Here is a 23,705-nt window from a genome sequence, read left to right as displayed (position 1 = left end):
CTTTAAAAACAAACAAAAAAAAAGAATTTGTTTCTACCAGGTCTGTGGCCAGCTTGCAGCAGAGAAAAGGTTAAAGGAAGGAGACACCCATCCTTCCCATGCCACAACAACCTCAACCTCAGAGGAGAGCCATGAGCTAAATGAGTATAAAATGAGATGATTCAACATTTTTACCACTACATGAAAGGCCACAGCTCTCTAGGCACTGCCCATGCCCCACCCCCCCACCCCCCGGTCACCTATATTACCCACTGTGGCATCCCAGCTCCTCCTGCTCTGGGAAATAAAGGACAGCTGCTCATACAGGAAGCAAAGCCAACATCAGACCCTTCCAGGCAGGTAGTTCCTGGAAACCAGGTCATTCCCTCTATAGTGAAGCAAATGCACTTAGGGACCAAGTAGAGGAGGGGAGAGAAGGTAACAGCTCTGAGCTAGACGGTCATGATGGACAAAGATATTCTCTCTCACTAATCCCTCCCATTAGAGGAAAGGAGGAGACACATGGAATGACAGTTTGTGTAAAAATATACACTCACAATTTCTACATATTATCCCAACACAGTAGAGTTACCACTAGAGTTTACAACTACAGTTAAATATATGAACATGAATGGGGCACCTGGGTGGCTCAGTGGGTTAAGCATCTGACTCTGAGCTTCGGCTCAGGTCATGATCTCATGGTTTAGAAGTTCATGGGGCGCCTGGGTGGCTCAGTCAGTTGGTTAAGCGTCAGACTTCAGCTCAGGTCATGATCTCGCGGTCCGTGAGTTCGAGCCCCGCGTCGGGCTGTGCTGACCGCTCAGAGCCTGGAGCCTGTTTCAGATTCTGTGTCTCCCTCTCTCTCTGACCCTCCCCCGTTCATGCTCTGTCTCTGTCTCAAAAATAAATAAACGTTAAAAAAAAATTAAAAAAAAAAAAAAAAAAAAAAAAAAAAGAAGTTCAAATCTGATAGCATAGAGCCTGCTTGGGATTCTCTCTCTCCCTCTCCCTCTCTGCCCCTCCACTACTCATACTCTCGCTCTCTCAAAATAAACAAACATTAAAAACACACAAACACACACACACACAAAAGGACTTGGAAGTATATCTCTTAAAAGTTAGCAGTTAGTTGTCTCTGGAAATGAGATTAGAAGCAATTGTTATTTCCCTCTTTTGTGCTTTTCAATATTTTCCAGACATCCTATAAAGAATGGCTGGAATTGCTACAACCTAATTTTTTTTTTTTAATTTTTTTTAACGTTTATTTATTTTTGAGACAGAGAGAGACAGAGCATGAATGGGGGAGGGGCAGAGAGAAAGGGAGACACAGCATCGGAAGTAGGCTCCAGGCTCTGGGCCATCAGCCCAGAGCCCGATGCGGGGCTGGAACTCACGGAGTGCAAGATCGTGACCCGAGCTGAAGTCGGACGCTTAACCGACTGAGCCACCCAGCGCCCCTACAACCTAATTTTTTAAAAGAACAATATACGTTGTTGAAAGAAAACCAATGGAGTAGGGTGAAGCACGAGCTAGGCCCACCAGGTGTGGTGGAGACACAGGGCTTACCTGAATCTTATATTCAAATTGTTCCCAGTCCCTGGGACTTTTGGAGCTCATGGTGGAGTGGTATAACAGCAGCATGGTCATCTAGAAGCCAAACAGAAGACAGTCACTGAGCAGGACTGTCTCTCTTCTCAGTGCTCCCCTCTCTGGAATGTTCTGGGGACTCTGAACTATTCCAGAGGCTCTTCCAAAGCTCCTAGAATTCAGTAGCCCCAGGTCCTTGCCCTTAACTGCACTAGGAAACACCTGATTGAGGACTTACTGCCCACTGTACAAAAAGCCTGGTGTACAACTGAATTCCTGGACTCATGGAACCTAACTACAAAGCTTAAACTGCCCTCTATGGGCCAGCACCCAGAAACAGGAAGTGGAGGGAATGAAAGAGACTGAGCTAAAAAGAAGACTATGACACCTGGGTGAGGCCCAATTCCTGCCACGTCTTCACTGAGGCTCACAGTAACAGTCTAGTAATCTCTGTCATAGGGCATGGGCTCTGAGACTCCTTGGGCTAAATCAGCCTCTGCCTCAGCCAGATGGCTGACCTCTAACCTCCATGAGCCCCAGAAATAAAGTACTCATCACCAAGAGAAGGCCTGGCAGGTCCAATTGGTGCCACCCTCCCACCCCCACATCCGATATTCCATAGATACCTTGGCCAATTCCAGCTCTGACCCTTCCATCACCTTCTGCACGGACACCAGGCATTCTGGAGAAGAGGGATGTTTTCGGTTTTCTGTAAAGATGACAATGTAGAAAACAGGGTGAACTTCCTGGACACCATTCCTGAGATCATGAGAACACCTCAAAGTAGAACAAAATCACCGCCTCTGGTGGGGCTAGGAGACATAAGTCTCCTTGCTCCTATGTCCTCTCTCCCCCAACATACGCATTTCCACCTGAAGTTAGTTCTATCCTAGGTCAGCCCAAGGACTACAGGGATAGTTCAAGAAAAAAGCAGGCTAGGAATTCACAGCAGCACTGGGACATGATGTTGCACTCACCCACCCAATGCATAAACTCCTGCTCAGCACCACAGAGAAGGAACCAGAGATTCCAGGTCACTCTAGGGTCTTATTCCAAGTAAGGTTGTAGAGGAAGCCTGAAGCTGAGTTAGACCAGGAGGACTAGGGACACCTGGTTCTTCTGCTGTTATGCCAACTATCAATTAACCTTTGCTTTATCTAAATCTATTATCACCTTTCCCATAACTCTCCTGAGGGGGTGATGGCTGATAGCTCCTGTGTCAAAGAGGAGGACTCTGTGTCCATGACTGTACAAGGGAGGGGAACTGACACTGTGCTAACTTTACATCTGTTCTTACTACCTATCAACCTTAAGAGCAATTATTCCATCTTATAGACAAAAAACCTACGTCCAGAAAGGCCATACAAGCTGTGAGTAGAAGAGCCAAGACCTCAACCTAAATCTGCCTCTGCCCCATCTATTGCCTAGGTAATTAATTCAAAATCATCCAGGGGAATGTTTTTCTTACAAGGGAAAGAGGATAACATGGATCCATCCCTCTCCTCCAACTCCTTGCATGGGGGGTGGGGGGGGGGGGGTTGGGAGCCCAAGGTGCTGAGTCCTAAAAACTGACCCTCTGGCTCTACCTGGATCTTAGAGATGGGCTCTGGGACTGAAGGGACACTCTTCTTCCCTGACGGCATAAGCATCACCAGACCCAGGGAAACAGTTATATTCATCTCTGTGGTACAGAGTCAGCAGCCTTGAGCCTCTGCACCTCCAGACACCTGTGAGCTGGTTCCTCTGGACTCCCAAAGTCCTGGGAGTTGAGGAAGCAGCTCCTTCTCAGCTAGGTAAAAAAGGTGCTTACTTTGCAAAAAACTGCACACAAAGTCCAGTCTCTCTGGTACCGGCTGTTGCAGGATTTGCTGCCCCTCATCAGTGCCGTGGCTAGAAAAAGAACAAGTATCAGGACCAGAGTACTTAGCAATCCTTCCCCCCTCACTACTCCATTCCATGCCACCTGCCCCTTCCTTCAGGTTTGGTCTGCACTGGATCTGGGAGAGATGCTGGTGGCAGGGGAGAAGATACCAAGACACCATTTGGTCAGAAGGAACTGTGTGGTGGGTGAGAAGTGGGAACTTGAGGCAGGAGGTCCTTCTGGAAAAAACTCTGCCACCCTCTTCATGAATATGAAAGGCTCTGTGGGAAGGGGGCTGAGGGGAGAGGACGAAGATGACAGAGACGAAGGGGAAGCTAGGTTCAGTAGTCTGGAATGGCTTAACTGTAAAAGGTCAGAAAGCCTGGGAAACACAGTGAGAGTAAGACAAATGATGGAAAGGGAAAAACAAGTCAAAGAACTGAAAGAACAGGAGGGAATTCCCAAGGCTCTGAAGGGACAGGGCAAAGTTCAACACAACAGATCAAAGGTTGAGATGGCTAAGGCCAAGGGACAACACTCAAGTGGCTGGGTACTGCTGCGCTGGTCTGTTTAACTGGAAGGGCAGGCTACATGCTGAGAGAGCTATGGGGAGAGGGAGGCAGCAGGGGGAGCCCTCACACAGCCCGGGCTCCTGGTGCTCAGGCTAACTGCCCTGTCAACCTCACCGGGGAACAGCTTCACTAGAAGTCAGAAAGCAGACTTTTCTCCTTGGGCTTCTATGGCTGGAGATACTAATTAAAGGGGCCTCCTGTTCCTCAACCTCCAGATTCTACTGAATGTTCCAGGTTTCAGTCAACTTTCTGGAGGGCAGGGAGGGCCTGAGAACCAGAGAACTTAGCAGTGCCGGACATCCTGCAAAGCATAAGCAGCACCCAAGCAAAGACCACGAATGTACCTCCCTCCCTCTCCCACGTGATTACAAAGGATTCTTCCAAGTGAACCCCCCACAAGCCATTTTCTGGATAGCTGGTGTGTGATTAGGGACTCCTACAAAGCCATCAGGAGATGCCAATCTCCTCCCAGGCTCCTAAAAGAGCCATCTTCCCTACCTACCCACAATCTGGAACATTGTGACTCCTTGCCTCAGCACAGAGCAGTAATTTCCCTAAGTGTACTCCATTAGATAAAAAACAAAGAGGGTTCTCAGGTTAAATGTTTGAGAAACGCTGGGTTAAACCAAACTGAGCATTTTCTAAAGAAAAGGATATAACGTGAATTATTTCCTAAACCTATCTGACCACAAAACCTCTTTTTCCCCCCACTAAGCCCCTAGGATAAGTAAAGTTACATGGAATATGCTTTAAACATGCTGGACCTGGAACAATCCAGCCCATCCTTTAAAAGTGAGTTCAGGGGTGCCTGGGTGGCTCAGTCAGTTAAGCGTCCAACTTCAGCTCAGGTCATGATCTCAAGGTTTGTGGGTTTGAGCCCCACTTTGGGCTCTGTGCTGACAGCTCAGAGCCTGGACCCTGCTTCAGATCCTGGGTCTCCCTCTCTCTCTGACCCTCACTTGCATGCTCTCTCTCTCAAAAGTAAACATTAGAAAAATTTTTTTAAAAAAGTGAGTTCAAGTCTTATCCACAACCACTACCAGTCTTGACTCCTTCCTCCCCCTCAGGACTTTCTGCAGCACTGACTGATACAACAGCATCACTTACAAATGACCCCTCTAACTGTGTGACCTGAAAGCTAGGGTACAGGAGGTACTCAGTACGTATGGGTTGACTAACAGATGAAGGATGCTTTATAACAGGAAGAGAAGAGGTCAAGGTCAGTAACACAAATGTCAGAGCTTTAGGTTTTCTGGCAAAATGACTCTACTACACTTTGCTAGTCAAGTCTCACAGGTATCAGAGATGGGACAGCCTTTTTGCTTCAGGCTATTCTCACATTGAACAGAAAGGGAAACTTGATAGAGGGGCTGATGTCAATGTATTTTCCCAGAAAGAAGGCCAAGTGGCCAAAGAACAAGACCTGTTCAAGCCCCACAGCTGCTATCTGCCACCAACCCTGCCATCCTCCACGGCCTTCCCTGGAGAACCAGCATCTGATTTAGGTTAGCAACAGTAGCATCATCCACAATGAAAAAGCCAGAACACGTTCACCAAGAACACATCTGTCTTCCCAAAGGAAGTTGATTTGCACTGGTCTGGATCCGAGATGGAGATTAGGGTTAACGTGGAATTTCAACAGCCCCTCTCTTCCACCGTGCGTGCACACACACGCACACACATATATTTGTGTTCTCTCTCCCTCCTCTCTTACCCTCCCTACACCTTCACTTCTCCTAGTCTAAGGCTCAGGCAGTGCATTAGAAGACAACTTGGAAAATGTGCATCTTGAATTTATAACCCTCCCGGTGAAAATTTCCCACCAGGTTACCAAGCTACAGTTGCTAAACCAAGGATACACATGCTTACCTCTTGGACATTTCTACTGCTCTTGTCATTAAGCCAAGGAAATTGATCTCCTCAAAAACAAACACTCCTTGATCTATTTTTTCCCCAAGATTTTATTTTTTTAAGTAATCTCTATCCCCCAAGTGGGACTCAAACTCATGACCCCGAAATCAAGAGTTGCATGTTCCAATGACTGAGCCAACCAAGCATCCCACCTTGATCTATTCTTAAGTCAAAAACAAAAACAAACACACATACCAAAAACCATGCTACGCCCTACTGTACTTTTACAACACAAAGAGCATCACACCTGGCTGCCCATATTTTCGTGACATTAAAATTAAATGGTAGGCTTAGGTATCGTCAGCCTAATGATTTTACCAGCCACTGATGTTAACTGTGTAGATCTACCACTTCATTAGGGTTTGAAAGATAATTCCTTTCACTAAGAACTGCAAAAGGCTATATTACTCGGCAATCAAAAAGAATGAAATCTTGCCATGTGCAACTACGTGGATGGAACCGGAAGGTACTATGCTAAGTGAAATTAGTCAGAGAAAGACAAATATCATGAGACTTCACTCATATGAGGACTTTAAGAGACAAAACAGAAGAACATAAGGGAAGGGAAACAAAAATAATATAAAAACAGAGAGGGAGACAAAACAGAAGAGACTCATGGAGAACAAACAGAGGGTTACTGGAGGGGTTGTGGGAGGGGGAATGGGATAAATGGGTAAGGGGCACTAAGGAATCTACTCCTAAAATCATTGTTGCACTATATGCTAACTAATTTGGATGTAAATTAAAAAAAATAAAATTTAAATTAAAAAAAAAAAAGAATTGCAAAATGCTAACTTATAGGTGGTACATAATTCTCCTATGAAGAATCTGTGCAAAAACAAGAAAACAACAACAAAAAACCCTTCAGCTAATCAAGCTTGGATCTAATTACCAGTTTACAGGGAACAAGGTTGGGTTGGGGGTGGAGGTGGTGGGGGTGGGGGAGGGGGGTGACGGCGGGGAGAACAAGTTGAGCAGTACCATGATACAATTAATAAAATCAAGGGATGCCTGGGTGGCTCAACTGGTTAAGTGTCCGACTTTGTCTCAGGCCAGGATTGTGGTTTGTGGGTTCGAACCCCACATCGGGCTCTATGCTGACAGCTCAGAGCCTGGAGCCTGCTTTGGATTCTCTGTCTCCCTCCCTCTCTCTGCCCCTCCCCTGCTCGCTCTCTCTCTCTCTCTCCCTCCCTCCCTCCCTCAAAAATAAACATTAAAAAAAATTTTTTAGGGGTGCCTGGGTGGCTCAGTCAGTTAAGTGTCCGACTTCAGCTCAGGTCATGATCTTACAGTTCATGAGCTCGAGTCCTGTGTCAGGCTCTGTGTTGATAGCTCAGAGCCTAGAGCCTGCTTCAGATTTTGTGTCTCCCTGTCTCTGGGCCTCCCCCGCTAATTTTCTCTCTCTCTCAAAAATAATAAGCATTAAAAAAATTAAATTTTTTTAATAAAAAATAAAATAAAATCCAGAACTTAGGAAATTCTACAGGATCCGGGAAGAAAAAAAATAGGGTAGGTATGGAGTTAGAAATGAGTAGGAAACAAGACTGGTGGGAGGAGAGGAGTCCCTGATCAAAGTTCTTCAATGCCAAGGCTGGAGATTTTAGATTTCAACCTCCTGGCAATAAAGAGTCCATCCCTGAGGTCCACCAGCTGTGGGGCACCACAATGAAAGGAGGACTGGAGGAAGAAGGTTCCTGAGGTCACATGAACAGGAATGCCCTGGGAATACGCACAGATTAGAGCAGAACCAAGCCACGAGGGCCAGGTATCCAGAGTGAGGCAGAGGCAGAGATGTGAGAAGTCTTCTAAAGGACAAAATGAGAGGAAGATGACCTAGTAGAATCACTGCCAAGGAGAGGGAGGAATTCAAGATGATGTTGAAAGGTCCTGCCTGGGTAACTGGGAAAGAAAATGGTACTGTCTGTACCAAAGTAAGAAAATAGTGACCTCTTTCAGAGGCACTATGGCAGGTGCTAGTTAGAGCCACAGGGACTTTAAAAAAACCTTGTAAGACATCCCACCACCAACATACACTTCAAAAAACACATTCAAAAAATTAAAACCAAAAACCATTCTTGCTGAATCCATCTGTTCTAGGCTACTCAGCTCCACTAGACTTCGGTGATGAACAGTATCAACTACATTTTTGTTCACTTACTCAACAAACATTAATCAAAACCGAATCAATGTACTGTCCCAAGCTAGGCACAGAGGAACTCAAGGTGAATCAGATCCAGCCCCTGCCTCTGACAAGTTCAGTTCTGCCTCCTTTCCCTATGAAAGGGTGGCCAAACTGCTTCACAGAGATACTGAAGCCCCCACCCCAATTCTTACCTGCTACGTGTGGAACAAGAACGGTCTCAGTCAACACTTCAGACTATCCCCGACCTGGGGGCTGTCTACCGTGCTTTCCTTTGAAAAGGGATGGTCCTCTCTGTCCCCTCAATTCTCTACATTATGGCTGACCTCTACTTCTGCCCACAGCACAAAGATGTGAAAGGTCAGTTTTGCCCTAATTTCTGAAGGCTTGATGACAGAGGAAAAAGAATGAACTATATGAGCCTTAAAAAATGACTGTAGGTTACAGCTTGACCCTTGTAACTGTAGGTTACATCTTTGCTTGGTTCCAGAGAGGGAAGATACAAGGGGGAGGCCCACTCCGCTGATTTCCCAGATAACTGAGACGTTCAAAGACAGATGTAAAAAAAAAAAAGCTCACTAGAATCCTGGCTAGGGGACAACAAGCAGCTTATCAAATGCTAATCGACCTCACAAAGCAAGTTAATGAGGCAGGCAAAACCCCCAGAAAAGCTCTAATGGTTTAGAAAGGGGCAGATCTGTGGCACACTAACAAGTTAGAGATAAGATTTCTAGGTGCTGCTTATTTCCCTTAAGTGCAAGAGCTTCCCCTTTCTTCCTCCTGGCCTTACAGGTTGCCAGGAGGGCTTGTGAGGTAAGGACAGGCCAGAGCCACGAGAAGGTATGGAAGACTCTCACTAAGACAAGAGGACAGGGAGCCCCAGAGCAGACTCTTGAAATCCTGTGAAAGCACAGAGACCTGCAGGCTCTCCTGTGCAAGAGTGAGGAAGCCATGGGATGGGACCAGAGGGAAACCTCTTCCCATAGAGAGATAGAGTGACTAGGTAATGAGCTCAGTGTGCTCCTGCCTCAGGGCCCCACGCTGGCAATCCTGCCCATGCTTTCTGGTCACAGCTGTCGGCAAGGAAAGGGAGTAAATGTGGTCCCCAGCCCAACATTCAGCCTCACGTGGGAGGCTGGAGAGGGGTGTGGTGTATACTCACATGCCGTCAATGATCTTGAGGAAGACGCTGCAGTCCTGGAGCTGCAGCACGGCCTCCACGGGGCTGGCTACGTGCAGACTGTTCACCTGTGAAACAAAGGGGAGAGCCTGATGACCCACTGCGAGTGTGAGGAGCACTGCATTGGCCGTGCTCCCCAGATGTCGACAATGAGCCTGCTCACAGTGGGTGCCCACAGCTGCAGGCCGCAGGCGCGAAGAACAGCTGGTCCTCAGAGCTTGCACTTCAGCGGAGAGAACCTGCTGCAGCCACGTGCCCAGTAACAGCCACCTGCGTGCAGCCTCAGACCCCTTCCTCTGGCTTCAACTAAATGAGAGCCAAAATTCTCCGAAGATGCTTCAGCACTAGGGATATAATTTAACTATAACTAGGCATAAAATGGCTCTGGAAGAACACACAAGAAACTGTCCTGTACCACCACTGCCTCTAGGGACAGGGGAGTCAGAGAAGCGGGTTAAAAGAAAGGTTTTTTGTATTATTGCTCTTTGTATCTCTTGAATATTTACATTATAACCCTCCATAGCTCAAATTTTCACATTATAGCCCTTTCTATCTCGTGGACTTTGAAATATCTATTCAAAACTTACATTAAATACTACGTATGTTTTATATACTATCACACAGATACAAAATTTTGCCAATGCATTTTTTAAAAATTTAACGTTGGGGCACCTGGGTGGCTCAGTCGGTTAAGCGTCCAACTTCAGCTCAGGTCATGATCTCGTGGTTTGTGAGTTCGAGCCCTGCATCGGGCTCTGTGCAACAGCTCAGAGCCTGGAGACTGCTTCGGATGCTGTGTCTCCCTCTCTCCCTGCCCCTCCCCCCTATTCACACTCTGTCTCTCAAAAATGAATAAATGTTAAAAAAAATTTTTTAATAATAAAATTTATTTAATGTTTATTTATTTGGGGGCGGGGGGGTGGTTGGAGGCAGAGAGAGACAGACAGACACAGAATCCGAAGCAGGCTCCAGGCTCTGAGCTGTCAGCACCAAGCCCGATGCGGGGCTCGAACTCAGGAACCGCGAGATCATGACCTGAGCTGAAGTCAGATGCTAAACCGACTGAGCTACCCAGGTACCCCTGTTATTTACACATTTTAAAAATCCTTCCCAGACATAAACCTTTGGCTGACACAGGGAGAAATGATGAGAGAACAAGATAACAAAGAAAAAATAAGGGAGGAAAAGAAGAGCTGGGAACCCCAGAGAGAAACTTGGCAATCCTGATTCAATTGCCTTTTTCTCTTCTTTGCCTTTAGGCAGGCATCCACCTAAATCAGTCTTTACAACCAGAAAACTCACCAGCAGTCAGTCACCTGCGAATGAGTCAGGTACACAGGTTATTCAACAAGCATATACAGTCAACTTCTCCAGGAAAACCTCAGAAATTCCAAAGGCATCAAGTTCAGAAGAAGCCTGGGCTGAACTTCACCTTTGTTACTACCAGCTAAGTCAGTCAATCACACATGCAAGACTGAGGTAAGAGGGAACTTAGGCTGCTTATTAACAAGGTATTTTTAAGAACTTCAGCACAGTGGTTATTATGTGCAATGAGTAGTTTCTGTTTACAAATGTGCTCTTTAAAAGGTACTGGGCTACGGGGCGCCTGGCTGGCTCCATCGGAAGCACATGCTACTCTTGATCTCAGGGTCGTGAGTTCGAGCCCCACACTGGGTGTAGAGATTACTAGATTATCTGACAGAAAGAAAGGTAGATAAATGAAGAAATGAATGAATTGGTACTGGGATGAGAGCTCCCAGATAAAGATTTTGGGTGCAGGTCTTCCACGAACTTGCCAGGAACCTTTGTTATCAACTTATTTCTCTCCGTACCTACTTTCTCACTTGCCCAATGGATGGAATTCCTACCCCGTTTGCTGTTTACTTTAGAGGACTGGTGTGGGTTCAAATGGAATTATGGGTGCAAGAATATGTTACAAAATACAAGTGCTAAATACAAAGCACTATTATTATTAATATTAAAATAATGAAGTAGATGTAGCAAAACTTTTACTTCTCAGTAGTTAAACAGGCTGACTGCACTAGAGAATCAAGAGTATTAAATAAAAAGAAACAATGACTCAGCCACAGAAATGATACTATTTATTCAGTTAAATATTTTTATGTTAAAAACAACTTTTAGGGGCACCTGGGTGGCTCAGTCAGTGAAGTGTCTGACTTTGGCTCAGGTCATGATCTCACGGTTCATGGGTTCCAGCCCTGAGTCAAGCTCTGTGCTGAGAGCTCAGAGCCTGTAGCCTGCTTCAGCATCTGTGTCTCCCTCTCTCTGCCCCTCCCCTGCTCACACTCTGTCTCTCTCTCTCAAAAATAAACATTAAAAAATTTTTTTAAATGTATGTTTAAAAATAAAAGGCAGGGGGGCACCTGGGTGGCTCAGTCAGCTAAGTGTCCAACTCTTGGTTTTGGCTCAGGTCATGAACTTGCACTTTGTGAGTTCGAGTCCCACATCAGGTTCTGTGCTGACAGTGCAGAGCCTGCTTGGAATTCTTTCTCTCTCTCTCTCTCTCTCTCTCTCTCTCTCTCTGCCCCTTCCCCACTCTCTCTCAAAATAAATAAACTTAAAAATATAAACAACTTCTAGGGGCGCCTAGGTGGCTCAGTCAGTTAAGCATCCGACTTCAGATCAAATCATGACCTCACAGTTTATGAGTTTGAGCCCCACATCGGGTTCTGTGTTGACAGCTCAGAGCCTGGAGCTTGCTTCAGATGTGGTATCTCCCTCTCTTTCTGCCCCTCCCCTGCTCACGCTCTGTCTCTCTCTCAAAAATAAATATAAAAAAAAGTTTAAAAAAAACAACTTCTAGATGGATCTAAATTAAAATAGGCTAAAAGTTAAGGGGGAAAAAAAGAGTAGAACATAAAATATGACCTCTCTTTGAAGCCTTAAAGACAATACATTTATACCATCTTGTCACGCTTAATCTAATTAGTCAGGAAAGGCGAGTGTAAATTTTCGAAGATTTTGAAGAAGATTTGAAGGACCAGGCCAAGGTCCTTTTCCATCAGCTGAAAATGAAGAGAGTGCCAAGACTTAAGCACCCAAAACAGCCTCCTTTTAATACCTGTAATCTAAGAAAAACATTCAAGGACTGTGTCACTAACAAGACTGAAAAATCACACCAGTTAGCGGATTTAAAGTCACTTAAGGAATCTGGATTCATCCCACACCAATTAAGTAAGAATCCAGCAACAGTTTCTTTCATGGATATAAACATGTATTTTCTTCCTGTGCATTATTTTGCTCTCAAATGAGAAATTGTTGGAAAGCTGAGGAAGTGGAGAAGCTCATTAGTCTGGTTCAAAACACAAGAGTGAGGGCCGAGCTCACTAAACAATAAACAACCCAAGAGCTGCCTGTAAGGTTTTCAGAGTTACTTAAGGTTGTTGAATCTTAAAAAGTTCCCTATTCCCTATAACAGTTTATTCATGGTAACTTCTGGGTAGGGAACAATTTCAAGATACACTTCAAGCAAACTATAAATTCATTTTGACACAATAAAATAAATTACTGAAAACCTGGTAGGGAGGGAACCCACTCATTCTAGTATTTTAATCCATGCATTTTTAGTATTTTGAAGTATTTCCGTCTAGTCTTTTTTCCTACGTTGTTTTTTGCTAAACCACAACTATAATTGTCACATGTGTGTGTTCTATGCCACTCTTCCCCCTAATGTAACAAGTATTATTTGATGCTGCTACAGTATCTACAGTATCATAAAATCCACTTTAGCTGCCTTTTGTGTATGTATGCATATATATGTGTTTATATATATATATATATATATATATATATATATATATATATATATATATATTTTTTTTTTTTTTTTTTTTTTTTTTTTTTTTTTTTGAGAGAGAGAGAATGAATCCCGGGAGGAGTGGGGGGGGGGGGGGGGGGGGGTGTTGAGAGAGAGGAGCGGGGCTCACCTAAGGTGGTGTTTTGTGGTTTTGTGTTCACCCTAAGTAGGGCTTGGGCTCAAGAACCAGGATATCACGACCTAAGCCAAAGTCAGATGCTTAACAAAATGACCCACCAAGATGCCCCAATCTTTTGTTTAAGTTGAAGATTTCTATATAACTATATATTAATAATTTTAATGCATGTTCATTCTGACTCTTGAAAAAAGTACGCAAGTATCTGCTGTTAAATAAGACTAACCCTATGTCTGTTCTCTGTAATGGTAGTACTCACCATAAAACCAAACCTAGGATCTAAATAAATAAACTGATGAACTTAAAACAATGTGGCTAGGGGCATCTGGGTGGCTCAGTTGGTTAAGCATCAGATTTTGGCTCAGGTCATGACCTCACGGTTGGTGGGTTCAAGCCTCATGTCAGGCACTGTGCTGACAGCTTGGAGCCTAGAGCCTGCTTCAGATTCTGTGTCCCTCTCTTTCTGTCCCTCCCCTGTTCACCTTCTGCCTCTCTCTCAAAAATAAATAAACATTAAAAAAAATAAAAATAAAAAAATAAAATAATGTGGCTAAAGGATCCCCCAATATTCAGTTAATCCGCTGAACTAGAGACATAGCTCACAACCAGCCCTTTCCTGGGGATGAGGGGCGGAAAAGGAAGAGACAATGTTTCTAACATAGATATAAAACACTGACTCTCCTCTTCTCCGCTACTGCCATCGTGCTGTGTGGTGCGGTTTCTCAGTATGTCTTCTCACAAGACTTTCAGGATCAAGCGATTCCTGGCCAAGAAACAAAAGCAGAATCGTCCCATTCTCCAGTGGATTCGGATAAAAACTGATAATAAAATCTGATACAACTCCAAGAGGCAGCTCTGGAGAAGAACGATGCTGGGTCTACAAGGGATCATACATGAGATGGCACACACTTATGCCGCCTGAAAGTCGTATGTTCCTATTCCATTACATCCTACTCCATCACCTTCCCACTACCTCAACAGCAGATCTGTTTTATCAAAGAAATGACTTTTCTCTGTCATTATGCTTCTGCACCAGTAGGTTGGTTCAGTAATAAACATGAGACCTTTTGATTGAAAAATAAACTGAAATGTAATGTAAATATAAAATAAGTAAACTATAAATATAAAAATACCCATTTTAAACTGTACAACTAAAATTCACATTTACTTCAGAAACTGAAGACTAAGAATGTACGTTTTGTTATTTTTTTTTTCTTTTTAAAGTAGGCTTCACACCCAGCGCAGAGCCCAACATGGGGCTTGAACTCATGACCCTAGATCAAGACCTGAGCAGACATCAAGAGTCAGACGCTAACTGACTAAGCCACCCAGGCACCCTTGTACATCCTGTATATTGAACACATTTCCTGACTAGAGATTTACAGCAATTAAAGACAATGTCTTATTAAGCCCACCCTACTTGGAAATTAAAAATTCATGTCCTTCAAACTATTCTGTAATTTTTTTGATTGGCTTTTCACTTGGCCCTAATTGATCAGTAGTCAGGGTGACTACTAAAATACCCTGTACCATATAGCATGCCCTGGCAATATTTTAAGTATCAAGAATTATTATTTATTCAGATACTGTGCTTAATGCTTTTTACAAACATTATTTCATTGTCCTCATAATAACTCTATGATGTATTTTTATTTCAATTTAAAAAATATGGTGCTGAGAGGCTAAGTAACTTGCCCTGGGTCACGCACACAGGTGAGAGTGCTGATTCTATCAGGCTGTCTGACTCCAAGGTCCATGCTTGTCATCACTACACTCTGTGGCCTCCTCTGTTTCTCTGTACCTTTATGTTCCCAGTGCTCGGTATTACTCCTTCATTTGCCATTGTTTGTCTTGGACAAATGTATGAAAAGATCTAGCACAAGGATTTAAGTAATCAAGAAGGCAACAGGAAAACAGTGGAAACATACAGAAACATGGTAAAGAAAGCAAGGAGAACCTTGCCCTACAATAAAAGGCCTTTCAAGACCAAAGTCCCTGCATGTTACTGAAGTTCAGCATAAACCCTTCTAGTTAGGAAAATGCAAAGGAAGCAAATGAAGATGGGTCTCTATGCCGTGCTGCAGCCAACTGTCCCATGAGAAAAGAAATTTATACTTCTCCTAAGAGGTATACAGAAGCTTAGAAGATAATACTCTTCTAAGCCACACAAGCAGAGTTATGGACCATTGTCAGCAGCAACATCACCAGGGATAATAAAAGTTAAAAACTAAGGAGAAAGGCAAAGGAAAACTGTTATTTCCTTAATCTGGAGATGAGAAGACCTTACATAGCCCTGGTTCCCTCTCGCACCCCTCCAAACTTTTTGGGAAAATTCTCAGCAAAAAGAGAGGAAGACTACTCACCCAAGAGAGGAGTGCCGCTGCCCGGGTGGCATGGAGTGTCATCTTGGTGACACCAAACAGTCACCCCAATGCACCTGAAAACCAAAAGAAGAGCAGTTAATTATATCAGATATCCATGATGAACGATTAAGGGGGAAGTGGTTCAATTTACTGGCTCTTAATATTTAAATAAATCTCTCTTCACGCAGCACTTAAATTTACCAAGGCACCATGGGAATTTTGAGAAAGAAGCTCAAAGTACACATTAAAATTACTATAGGGGCACCTGGGTGGCTCAGTCAGTTGAGCGTCTGACTTCAGCTCAGGTCATGGTCTCACGGCTCATGGGTTTGAGCCCCATGTCAGGCTCTGCCGACAGCTCAGAGCCTGGAGCCTGCTTTGGATTCTGTGTCTCCCTTTCTCTCTGCCCCTCTCCCACTCGTGCTCTCTCTCTCAAAAATAAATAAACATTAAAAAAATTTTAAAAATAAATAAAATAAAATAAAATAAAATAAAATAAAATAAAATAAAATAAAATAAAATAAAATAACTATAAAACTTCGGGTGCCTGGGTGGCTCAGTCAGATAGGTATCCGACTTTGGCTCAGGTCATGATCTCATGGTTTGTGGGTTCGAGCACCACATCGGGCTCTGTACTGACAGCTCCGAGCCTGGAGCCTGCTTCAGATTCTGTGTCTCCCTCTCTCTCTGCCCCTCCCCCACCCATGCTCTGTCTCTCTCAAAAATAAATAAACATCAAAAAAATTTTTTTAATAAAATAAAATTACTGTAAAACTTGTAACAGTAAAGAATCCTGCATTTAATTCAATGTCCACAAGCTCTACATGCAATCTTTCTGTTCCACAGAAAATATAACATTCAAGGCTGTTCTTCAACCCTCCTCTTTGGGACATGGTGCCCTTAAAACATGGAACATGGGTGCCTGAGTGGCTCAGTCAGTTAAGCATCCGACTTCAGGTCATGATCTCACAGCTCATGAGTTTGAGCTCTGCATTGGGTTCTGTACTGACAGCGCACAGCCTTGGAGCCTGCTTCGGATTCTATCCCTCTCTCTCTGCCCCTCCTATCCTCGAACTCTCTCTCTCTCAAAAATAAACATTTAAAAAATAAAAAAATAAAACAACAAACATGCCTTTTCAGACAGGCATGGGTCTGAATGGTGATCCCATGTGACCTTGGTCTTGTGACCTTGGACAAGTAGCATAAGTTCTTTCGGTCTCAGTTTCCTCTCTACAAAATGGTAATCACAAACACTTCCCTGGGTCACTGTGATGCTTCAAGACCAAGCAGATAACACAAATAGCATAGTGCCTGGTATATGGTAGGTATACAATAAACAATCACTAATCTTAAGCAGAAAGGTTGATTTCTGGCTCGTTCTGCAGGTATCCAAATTCTACCTAACAACAAGTCCTTAAAGGGAAAACTCTCCAAATTCTGGATTTGTATATCTCCCACAGAAATGTCAAAGACATGGTTCAAATGAGGGACTGGATGATGCCACATCCAATGCTGGCAGAGATCTCACGGGACATTTAATGAAGGATCAGGTACCTGTCCTGGTATTCCTGCTTCCAATTTCCCTTCCCATTGAGAATCAGCCAACTGCCTGCCAACCTGCCCAAGAGACCACACAGCTGGTGACTAAATATTCCTCAACACCTCCCAGGAGCTCCCAGAATTCCCACAAATCATGGGGGCAATCAGTCCCACCCCCCACCTCCTGTCACAGGTACTCAGTCTGTCACTATTCCAAGAAGAACAAGAGTGGTTAAGAGTCACATCACCTGTAACTTTCCCCACATATTAGTATCCCCTAAGGTGTGAGTTCTTTGGAAACAACATTTGCTAGGCACCTTCTGTGTTCAATGTGTTGGGACTCCATTCTTGTCCATAAGGTGCCCACTGTCTAGCAGGGGAAAGATATACATAAATCTGATGGTAATCCACTCCCCATCATTTCTTATTCCTTCCTATGCAAGTGTATAGTGCTTATCAAACAACCAAAAAGGTTATTTTCTTGTTCCATACATATGTTCATCCTGTGCTGGAAGACACATGGGAAATGGGAGACAATGACATGGCCCCTACCTCTGAGGAGCTTACAGCAGGATGAGGAATGATATTAAACATACACGAAGCATTAAATAATAGAAAATAATTAAATGCTAAATATAACTGTTAATTATAATTAAGTGCTTCCTGACCCCACAAAAGCCAATAATACCCACCTGTAATACCAACATCACAGTCTTGGAAATGAGCCAATTCACCTGGGCTTTGGTAAGACCCAAGTGAAGTGGTAAAGGGAACTCTCAGGAGGGCAAAGAAGCTAAAGGGCCTAAATGTTCTTCAGTCTTGGATGATTTTCATCCAGCATGGCCTATCCATCAGCACTGAATGCCTAGCACCCTGGGGCCAAGCAAGGATGAAGACAGATGGTCTCAACTATTGCACCACAAAAAGACTCTTCTAGTGCTTGGCCAGCCTAAAGTTAGAGGGACCATGCCTGGTCCTGGTGAAGGCAGCAATGGCCATGTTCTATTGGGGCTTCTTAAAAAAAAAAAAAAAAAGTCTAAGCTATTTAGGAACAAGGGAAATGAGGCCCAGATTACCTCCCCCTCATCCCCACTGTTGCCTCTAGACTTGCTGTCTGGAGAGGTCCAAAATTTCGGTCAGAAATTTTATTTGCAACCGGAGGTGGATCTTGCCCCCTCTGAGAGATTCCACAGCTGTGCTGCTAAAAATGACCTGAGGTTTAACCAACCTCTTCCCTTCATCTCAGAGGCAAAACCTACAACCCTTATGTCCTCTTTGGGGGAGCCTGTCTAAAACTAGTTCCACTGCTCAGGAAAACTGGTGTCAAGGCCAAATGCCTTCTTCTGGGCTCCCCAGGCAAGGAAACAGGAAGAATCCAATACTCAACATGAGGCACTCCAGAATGACCTTGTCACCTCAAAGCCCATAAAGAAGCACTTTTCCAGAGACAGGACACTGAGGTGGGAGCTGTTAGGACAGACAGCCACTCATTTCTCTGGTTAACGAATGATTGAAGCCAGTGGCATGGCTAGTCTTCAGATTGGGACTATAGCTTTAAGCAGGCCTTGGCTTAGAACCTGAGGGCTCCCAGCCAAAGCACCATCCTCCCCACCCTCCCCCTGAAATCTGAGGCAAGCCCCACCCAGAAGACTGGGTGATGGTCATGGTGATGGAAAAACAGATCCCCGCATTGTAGCTCAGAACCATTTCACAAAAGGATCTGAGATCCACCCAACGTGATCAGGTACCACCCACCCACAATCCCCAAATAACAAACAAACCAAGGCTTCTCAAGGCACCTTCAGAGTTCCCACCTACCCATTTATGTGAAAAGAAGTACCCTCAGAATCTGAAACAGAGACTTCACAGACCTGATAAGGTGCCCTCTCTTTCCTGAGTTCAAGAAGGAACCAAGACACAAGACACAGAAGAAGCTACCTTATAAACTTATGGCCTTGCATCCTCTTTACATTTTCAAAACCGATATAATGTAAATTCCTACATCAGGACCAAGCCCCACATTTACAGGAATCCCTCTGTTTCTAGAAAAGATGTATCAGGACAAGGAAAAGGACACTCAAAGACGCATAGCCACCTGGCCTGTACCCTCTCTGGGTCTTAAAGAGTTAAAACCTAGCCATGGTTTCCTACCAGGACTGAAGCTAATGCAAACCACCTGCTCAGATGCAAGGACCAAGACCAGAGGGTCAGGTTGCTAAGCTTTGGGGTCTGTTCAAGAAAAGTTTCAGTTCCAAGGGTTTAACTAAGTGATAGGTCAAATGCCAGAGGGTCTGAGTCGTGTTGTGGCAGCACTGCTCTCCTTACCCTAAGCCCCCGCCAGCTCCTTTTGAGACCATCTTTAACTCACTTACTGCCTGCCAGAACACCAGCCCTACCTCAAGATAACACCAAAGTGAAATTTGGTCCCAGAAAACTACAAAATTGTACTGATCACAAGCCCTTGCCTCCACTGAAAGCTCATTCTCTTAGGTGATAGCTCCCACTCCCAGAATTTCTTGGCCCAAATCCCACACAAACTCCCACCTCAAGGCATCCTTTCCCAAGCCCCACCCCCTCTCTATCCCTTATTTCCAAAGGCTCACAGGCTCAGAGCTCACAAGGGAAATGTCTGAGTGCACGTGGGTGGCTCAGTCGGTTAAGCATCCAACTCTTGGTCTCAGCTCAGGTCCTTGATCTCAGGGTCTTGAGTTCAAGTCCTGCACTGGGATCCACACTATGTGTGGAGCCTATTTTAAAAAAATAAGGACACCTGGGTAGCTCAACTGGTTAGGCTCTTCATTCCAGCTCAGGTCATAATCTCAAGGTTTGTGAGTTTGAGCCCCACATGGGGCTCAGAGCTGACAGTGGGGAGCCTGCCTGGAATTCTCTATCTCTGCCCTTCCCACCACCCCGCCCCCCACCCCCTGCTCTCTTTCTCAAAAATAATAAACATTTATTTAAAACAAAATAAAATGCCTGTCCTATCTATAAGCCCATGTTCAATGGCAAGATTTGCCACTACTTACTCTGACAGCCTGCCTGCAGCCATAAAAATTCCATGCTCTGTACACCTTTCTAAGAGATATCCCACCATCGAATAACCCCCACATCCAAAGAGTAAACACCCTGATCTTGAGGGAGGTCCTCCTCCTCCTCTAACTCAGGGAGGAATAGGTCAGGAGGCACTGGCAAACAAGCACCCAGACCTCACCTGGTAGGTTACCCCAGAGAGGTCCAGCAAAGGCCAAGCTATGTCACCATCAACTAATTCATCATAAAGAACAGAATAGGAAATATCTTGCTGGTGCATCTCTTGGCCTGGAGGACATAAAAGGCTTAAGGACCAGTGGCTCCAAGAGCAGCCCAGGTGGAAAAAATACAATCCTTTTCAACTCCTGTGGTGTCCAGGATAGGCTGTCCTGTCTAACTCCACAGGGTTTCTCTGCATTCCTGAGATCAGGGCAAACCAGCTTGCTGGGTATATTTCCTGGGTCCCCTAAAAGGGACTCACTCTGGACTCAGGCCTCCCCCTCTTCACACAGACCAACCCTTCTATGTAGCCTAGAATTTGGCCCAGAGCTCTGGTGAGGAACAAGAGAAGGAATGCAAGGGAAACCAAGATTTCCCTGGTTTCTTCAAAAGTGGCTTACTGATATCTGCCCCTCCCCCCCCCCATGCTCTGCAACGTCCAGATCAGAAGGATGTGGGCAAAAGGGTTGCCATCACGAAGCAGACCTGGGGCCTATAGCCATATACTGCACATACACACCCAAGCCCCCTTCAGCAGTTCATCAGCACCTGCCCCCACTGCTGTATTCACACACCCTACCCTGGTCACTACCCGCGGCCAAAATGAACCTTTTTCACTCCCCACCACTGCGTACACACCCAGGCCTCACTCAGGAATGGAGAAGCTCTCTTGAGCTGTCTCTACAGCTCAATGTGCAGGCGCACGCTTTTCCCCTCTTAACAAAAACACGCTGACATCTATCTACGCGAGGGGAAAAGAAAGCAACCCTTTGCTCTCAAAGGCGCCAACTCCCGGATGTTGGCAAGCTCTGCTCCCAGCGCCTGTTTCTGAGTGTTTACTTGCGCTCCCTCTCCTCTCCCTCCCCTTTAAGGATGGCGCAGGAAAGCGGAGGGGGGGGGGGAACTCCACCGCACCCCCTCGTCCATGTTTGAACAAAAACCCAGAGAAAGAGGGAGGGAGAAAAAGTCTCAGTGCAGGGGAGGGTGGGGGGGGGGGCCTTACCAGACTCCCAAAGCCAAACGTATCTACAGGTTTTAATCCGCCATTAGCATTTAAATCTTGAAAGGAGAGGAGGAAGGGGGGGCTAGTGGAAAGTAACCCCACACACAAAAGAAAAGTTGTTGGTTTTCTTCTCAGTCAGCCTGGCAGGAGCGATCTTCCTGGCTGACAGCCAGAAGTGCGTCACAGCCAGGAGTCTGCTTTCTTTAAAGGCACAGCAAGCTTCCGCGATCTGGGAGTACAGCGAAAGCAGGGAACTCTCGGGAAGAGGGGGGAGGGGCGCCAGTCGGGGGCAAGGAGAGGAGGGGCGCACTGGAGAGGAGGGGCCGCGAAGGCTAGGCCCACGAACGAAAGACTAGGACGCAGGGGAGGGGGGAGGGGGGTGCAGGAGCCAGCAGACAAAAAAATCCTGAACGGCAACAGTGGCAAGAGCCAAGGCAAACTGTGGCATAAATACACAAAACACATCTCACAGTGGCCTGCCTGACAAACCTGGTATCACCCGGACACTCCCCCTTCGCTCTCTTAACACAGCAGTGACAGCCTGTCCATCTCTCTGGCCAGCGACGGACTGCCCTGATGATTAGCTCAGCCCCTGCCTGGCGGCGCGCAGGGCAGGGAGGAAGAGCCGGGAACAGAGGCTTTGGAGAGGGAGCAGGACACAGGCCCTTTCACGCGGGGCTGCTTCCTGCCGGCTCCAGGGCGGGGCGGCTGTGTCTTTAAGCACACACATGCCGCTCACACACAAAGCGCCGGCCTCCTTTCGCGAGCGCCGCCTGCCCTGGGACAAGGCCACCCCCCAAGCCCATTCCCAGAGGGAATCTCTCCAGCCCGTACCTTCTGCGTGGCAAGGCCAGGACTCCGCGCTCTGCCCGCTCCTCCCCCTCGGCCACCCAAACAAGAAGCCCAGGCAGATTGTGGCCTTGGAGTGCAGGCCTGCGCGGTCCTGTCCGGGTGGCTGCGTGCTATTGTCGACTGTGGAATGGCCGCCAAAATCCCAGCTGTGCTGCCAGAACCTAATCCCCTGTTCCGCTGAGCATTTGTGGGGAGGGGCCGAGGGGCCAAGGCACGGGACCTAGTACCGCAGGCACTGGCTGGAGCCCCTTCACAGTTACAGGCACTGGGACCCATGGGCAGAGCCTACAGGCTCTGCCTCTCCTCCATGGCGGATAAGATGTCGGACTCTTAGAAAACAAAACCACAGCATTTCCACCCACTGACCAGTGACTCTCACCAAGACTCCAAGAGAAACTCACCAGGCAGTTATGAGGACACCCCCCCCCCATCTTTTATTTAGACCAAAAATATTAAGCACCTACTATGTGCAAGGCACTGCTATAGGACATTGAGGGCGTATACAAATATGAATTAAACCCAGCCTCTACACTGATCTAGGTTATAATTACACAGAAAATAAGAAATGTGCCTTGAAAATTATATTTCAAGACAGTATGTGCTAACTCCCACAAAAGAATATAAAAATTCTAAAAAGAGTAGGTAAAAAGACTAAGAAAACGAAGTGATATTTCAATTTGGATCTTGTAACAGGTAGGTAAAATTTCCCCAGACAGAAGTAGATAGAGGAGGGTGGGGGGAAGGAAAAGCAGAGAGGACTTGTGGAAGTAGTCTGGGAACACACTTAAAGGGTGAGGTGGGGTCAGAATTAAAGAATCTTGAACTTGAAACCAAGAAACTGAATAAAGATGTGAATGTTTATTTTTAACACAGAGATGTGATACGATGAGAACTGAACTTTCAGAAATGATTCTGGTATATAAAAGAATGAAGCTAACAGTAGGGAGGCAGGTCAGAGGCTGCCACGACAGGAGACAGGTGATAAGGCCACAAAAGAGGGTAAAATGAGGGAAAATGGAAAAAAGAGGAATGAGACACTGCAGAGACAGGATGAAGACAGGCAATGGTTGGAAGCAGAGAGAGAAACTGTAAAGGAGAGAAAAGTGTGAGGGATGACTGGGAGGACAGAAAGGCCATCTATAGATTTAAGTGGGGGAGATGACACAAATCATGTTAAGAAGAGAGAAAACAAGGTATAGTAAATAGCTACTGCTTACTGAGTGCATACTATGTGCCACACACCCACTGTTCCACTGGCTTAATGTGTATTAACTCATTCATCTGAAAGCTCCTGGTGAAGCAGATACTGTTACCACTCAACTCTACAGATGAGACTGAGCCACAGAGATGAAATAATTGGCCCAAAATCACATGCCTAGCGAATAGCAGAACTCTATACTGCTTGCTGCTGTGGGACCCTGGCAGGTAACCTCTGAGCCTCCATATCCCTATTTATAAAACAAAAATAAAGATACCTATTTTACAACAAAAATATACATGAAAAAAATCTACTTTA

The 23,705-nt window shown here is 45.5% G+C and overlaps 1 protein-coding gene and 1 pseudogene across 6 annotated transcripts in view; one reads left to right on the top strand and one right to left on the bottom strand.

Annotated features, from left to right (window-relative positions):
• Positions 1 to 23,705, bottom strand: part of NUMA1 (nuclear mitotic apparatus protein 1) — a 72,189-nt gene that overhangs the window by 19,083 nt on the left and 29,401 nt on the right. For 2 of the 6 annotated variants that reach the window (XM_042904328.1, XM_042904332.1), the window contains exons 1-6: positions 21,338 to 21,558; positions 15,547 to 15,620; positions 9,213 to 9,298; positions 3,377 to 3,456; positions 2,193 to 2,275; positions 1,546 to 1,626 (exon numbers count right to left, since the gene is read on the bottom strand). In XM_042904328.1, the coding sequence (XP_042760262.1) occupies positions 1,546 to 1,626; positions 2,193 to 2,275; positions 3,377 to 3,456; positions 9,213 to 9,298; positions 15,547 to 15,588 (372 nt within the window). In that variant the 5' untranslated portion in view covers positions 15,589 to 15,620; positions 21,338 to 21,558. Of the gene's footprint in view, positions 1 to 1,545; positions 1,627 to 2,192; positions 2,276 to 3,376; positions 3,457 to 9,212; positions 9,299 to 15,546; positions 15,621 to 21,337; positions 21,561 to 21,826; positions 22,053 to 22,171; positions 22,507 to 23,705 lie in introns of those variants that run through there. The other 4 variants (XM_042904331.1, XM_042904329.1, XM_042904333.1 and 1 more) reach the window with 4 other exon arrangements.
• Positions 13,756 to 14,105, top strand: LOC122200221 (annotated as a pseudogene).

This window comes from Panthera leo, chromosome D1 (genome assembly GCF_018350215.1).
Source record: "Panthera leo isolate Ple1 chromosome D1, P.leo_Ple1_pat1.1, whole genome shotgun sequence".
Classification (NCBI taxonomy): Eukaryota; Metazoa; Chordata; class Mammalia; order Carnivora; family Felidae; genus Panthera; species Panthera leo.
The sequence above is the reverse complement of the archived record's forward strand: the minus strand, read 5'-3'. Positions and strand labels throughout refer to the sequence as shown.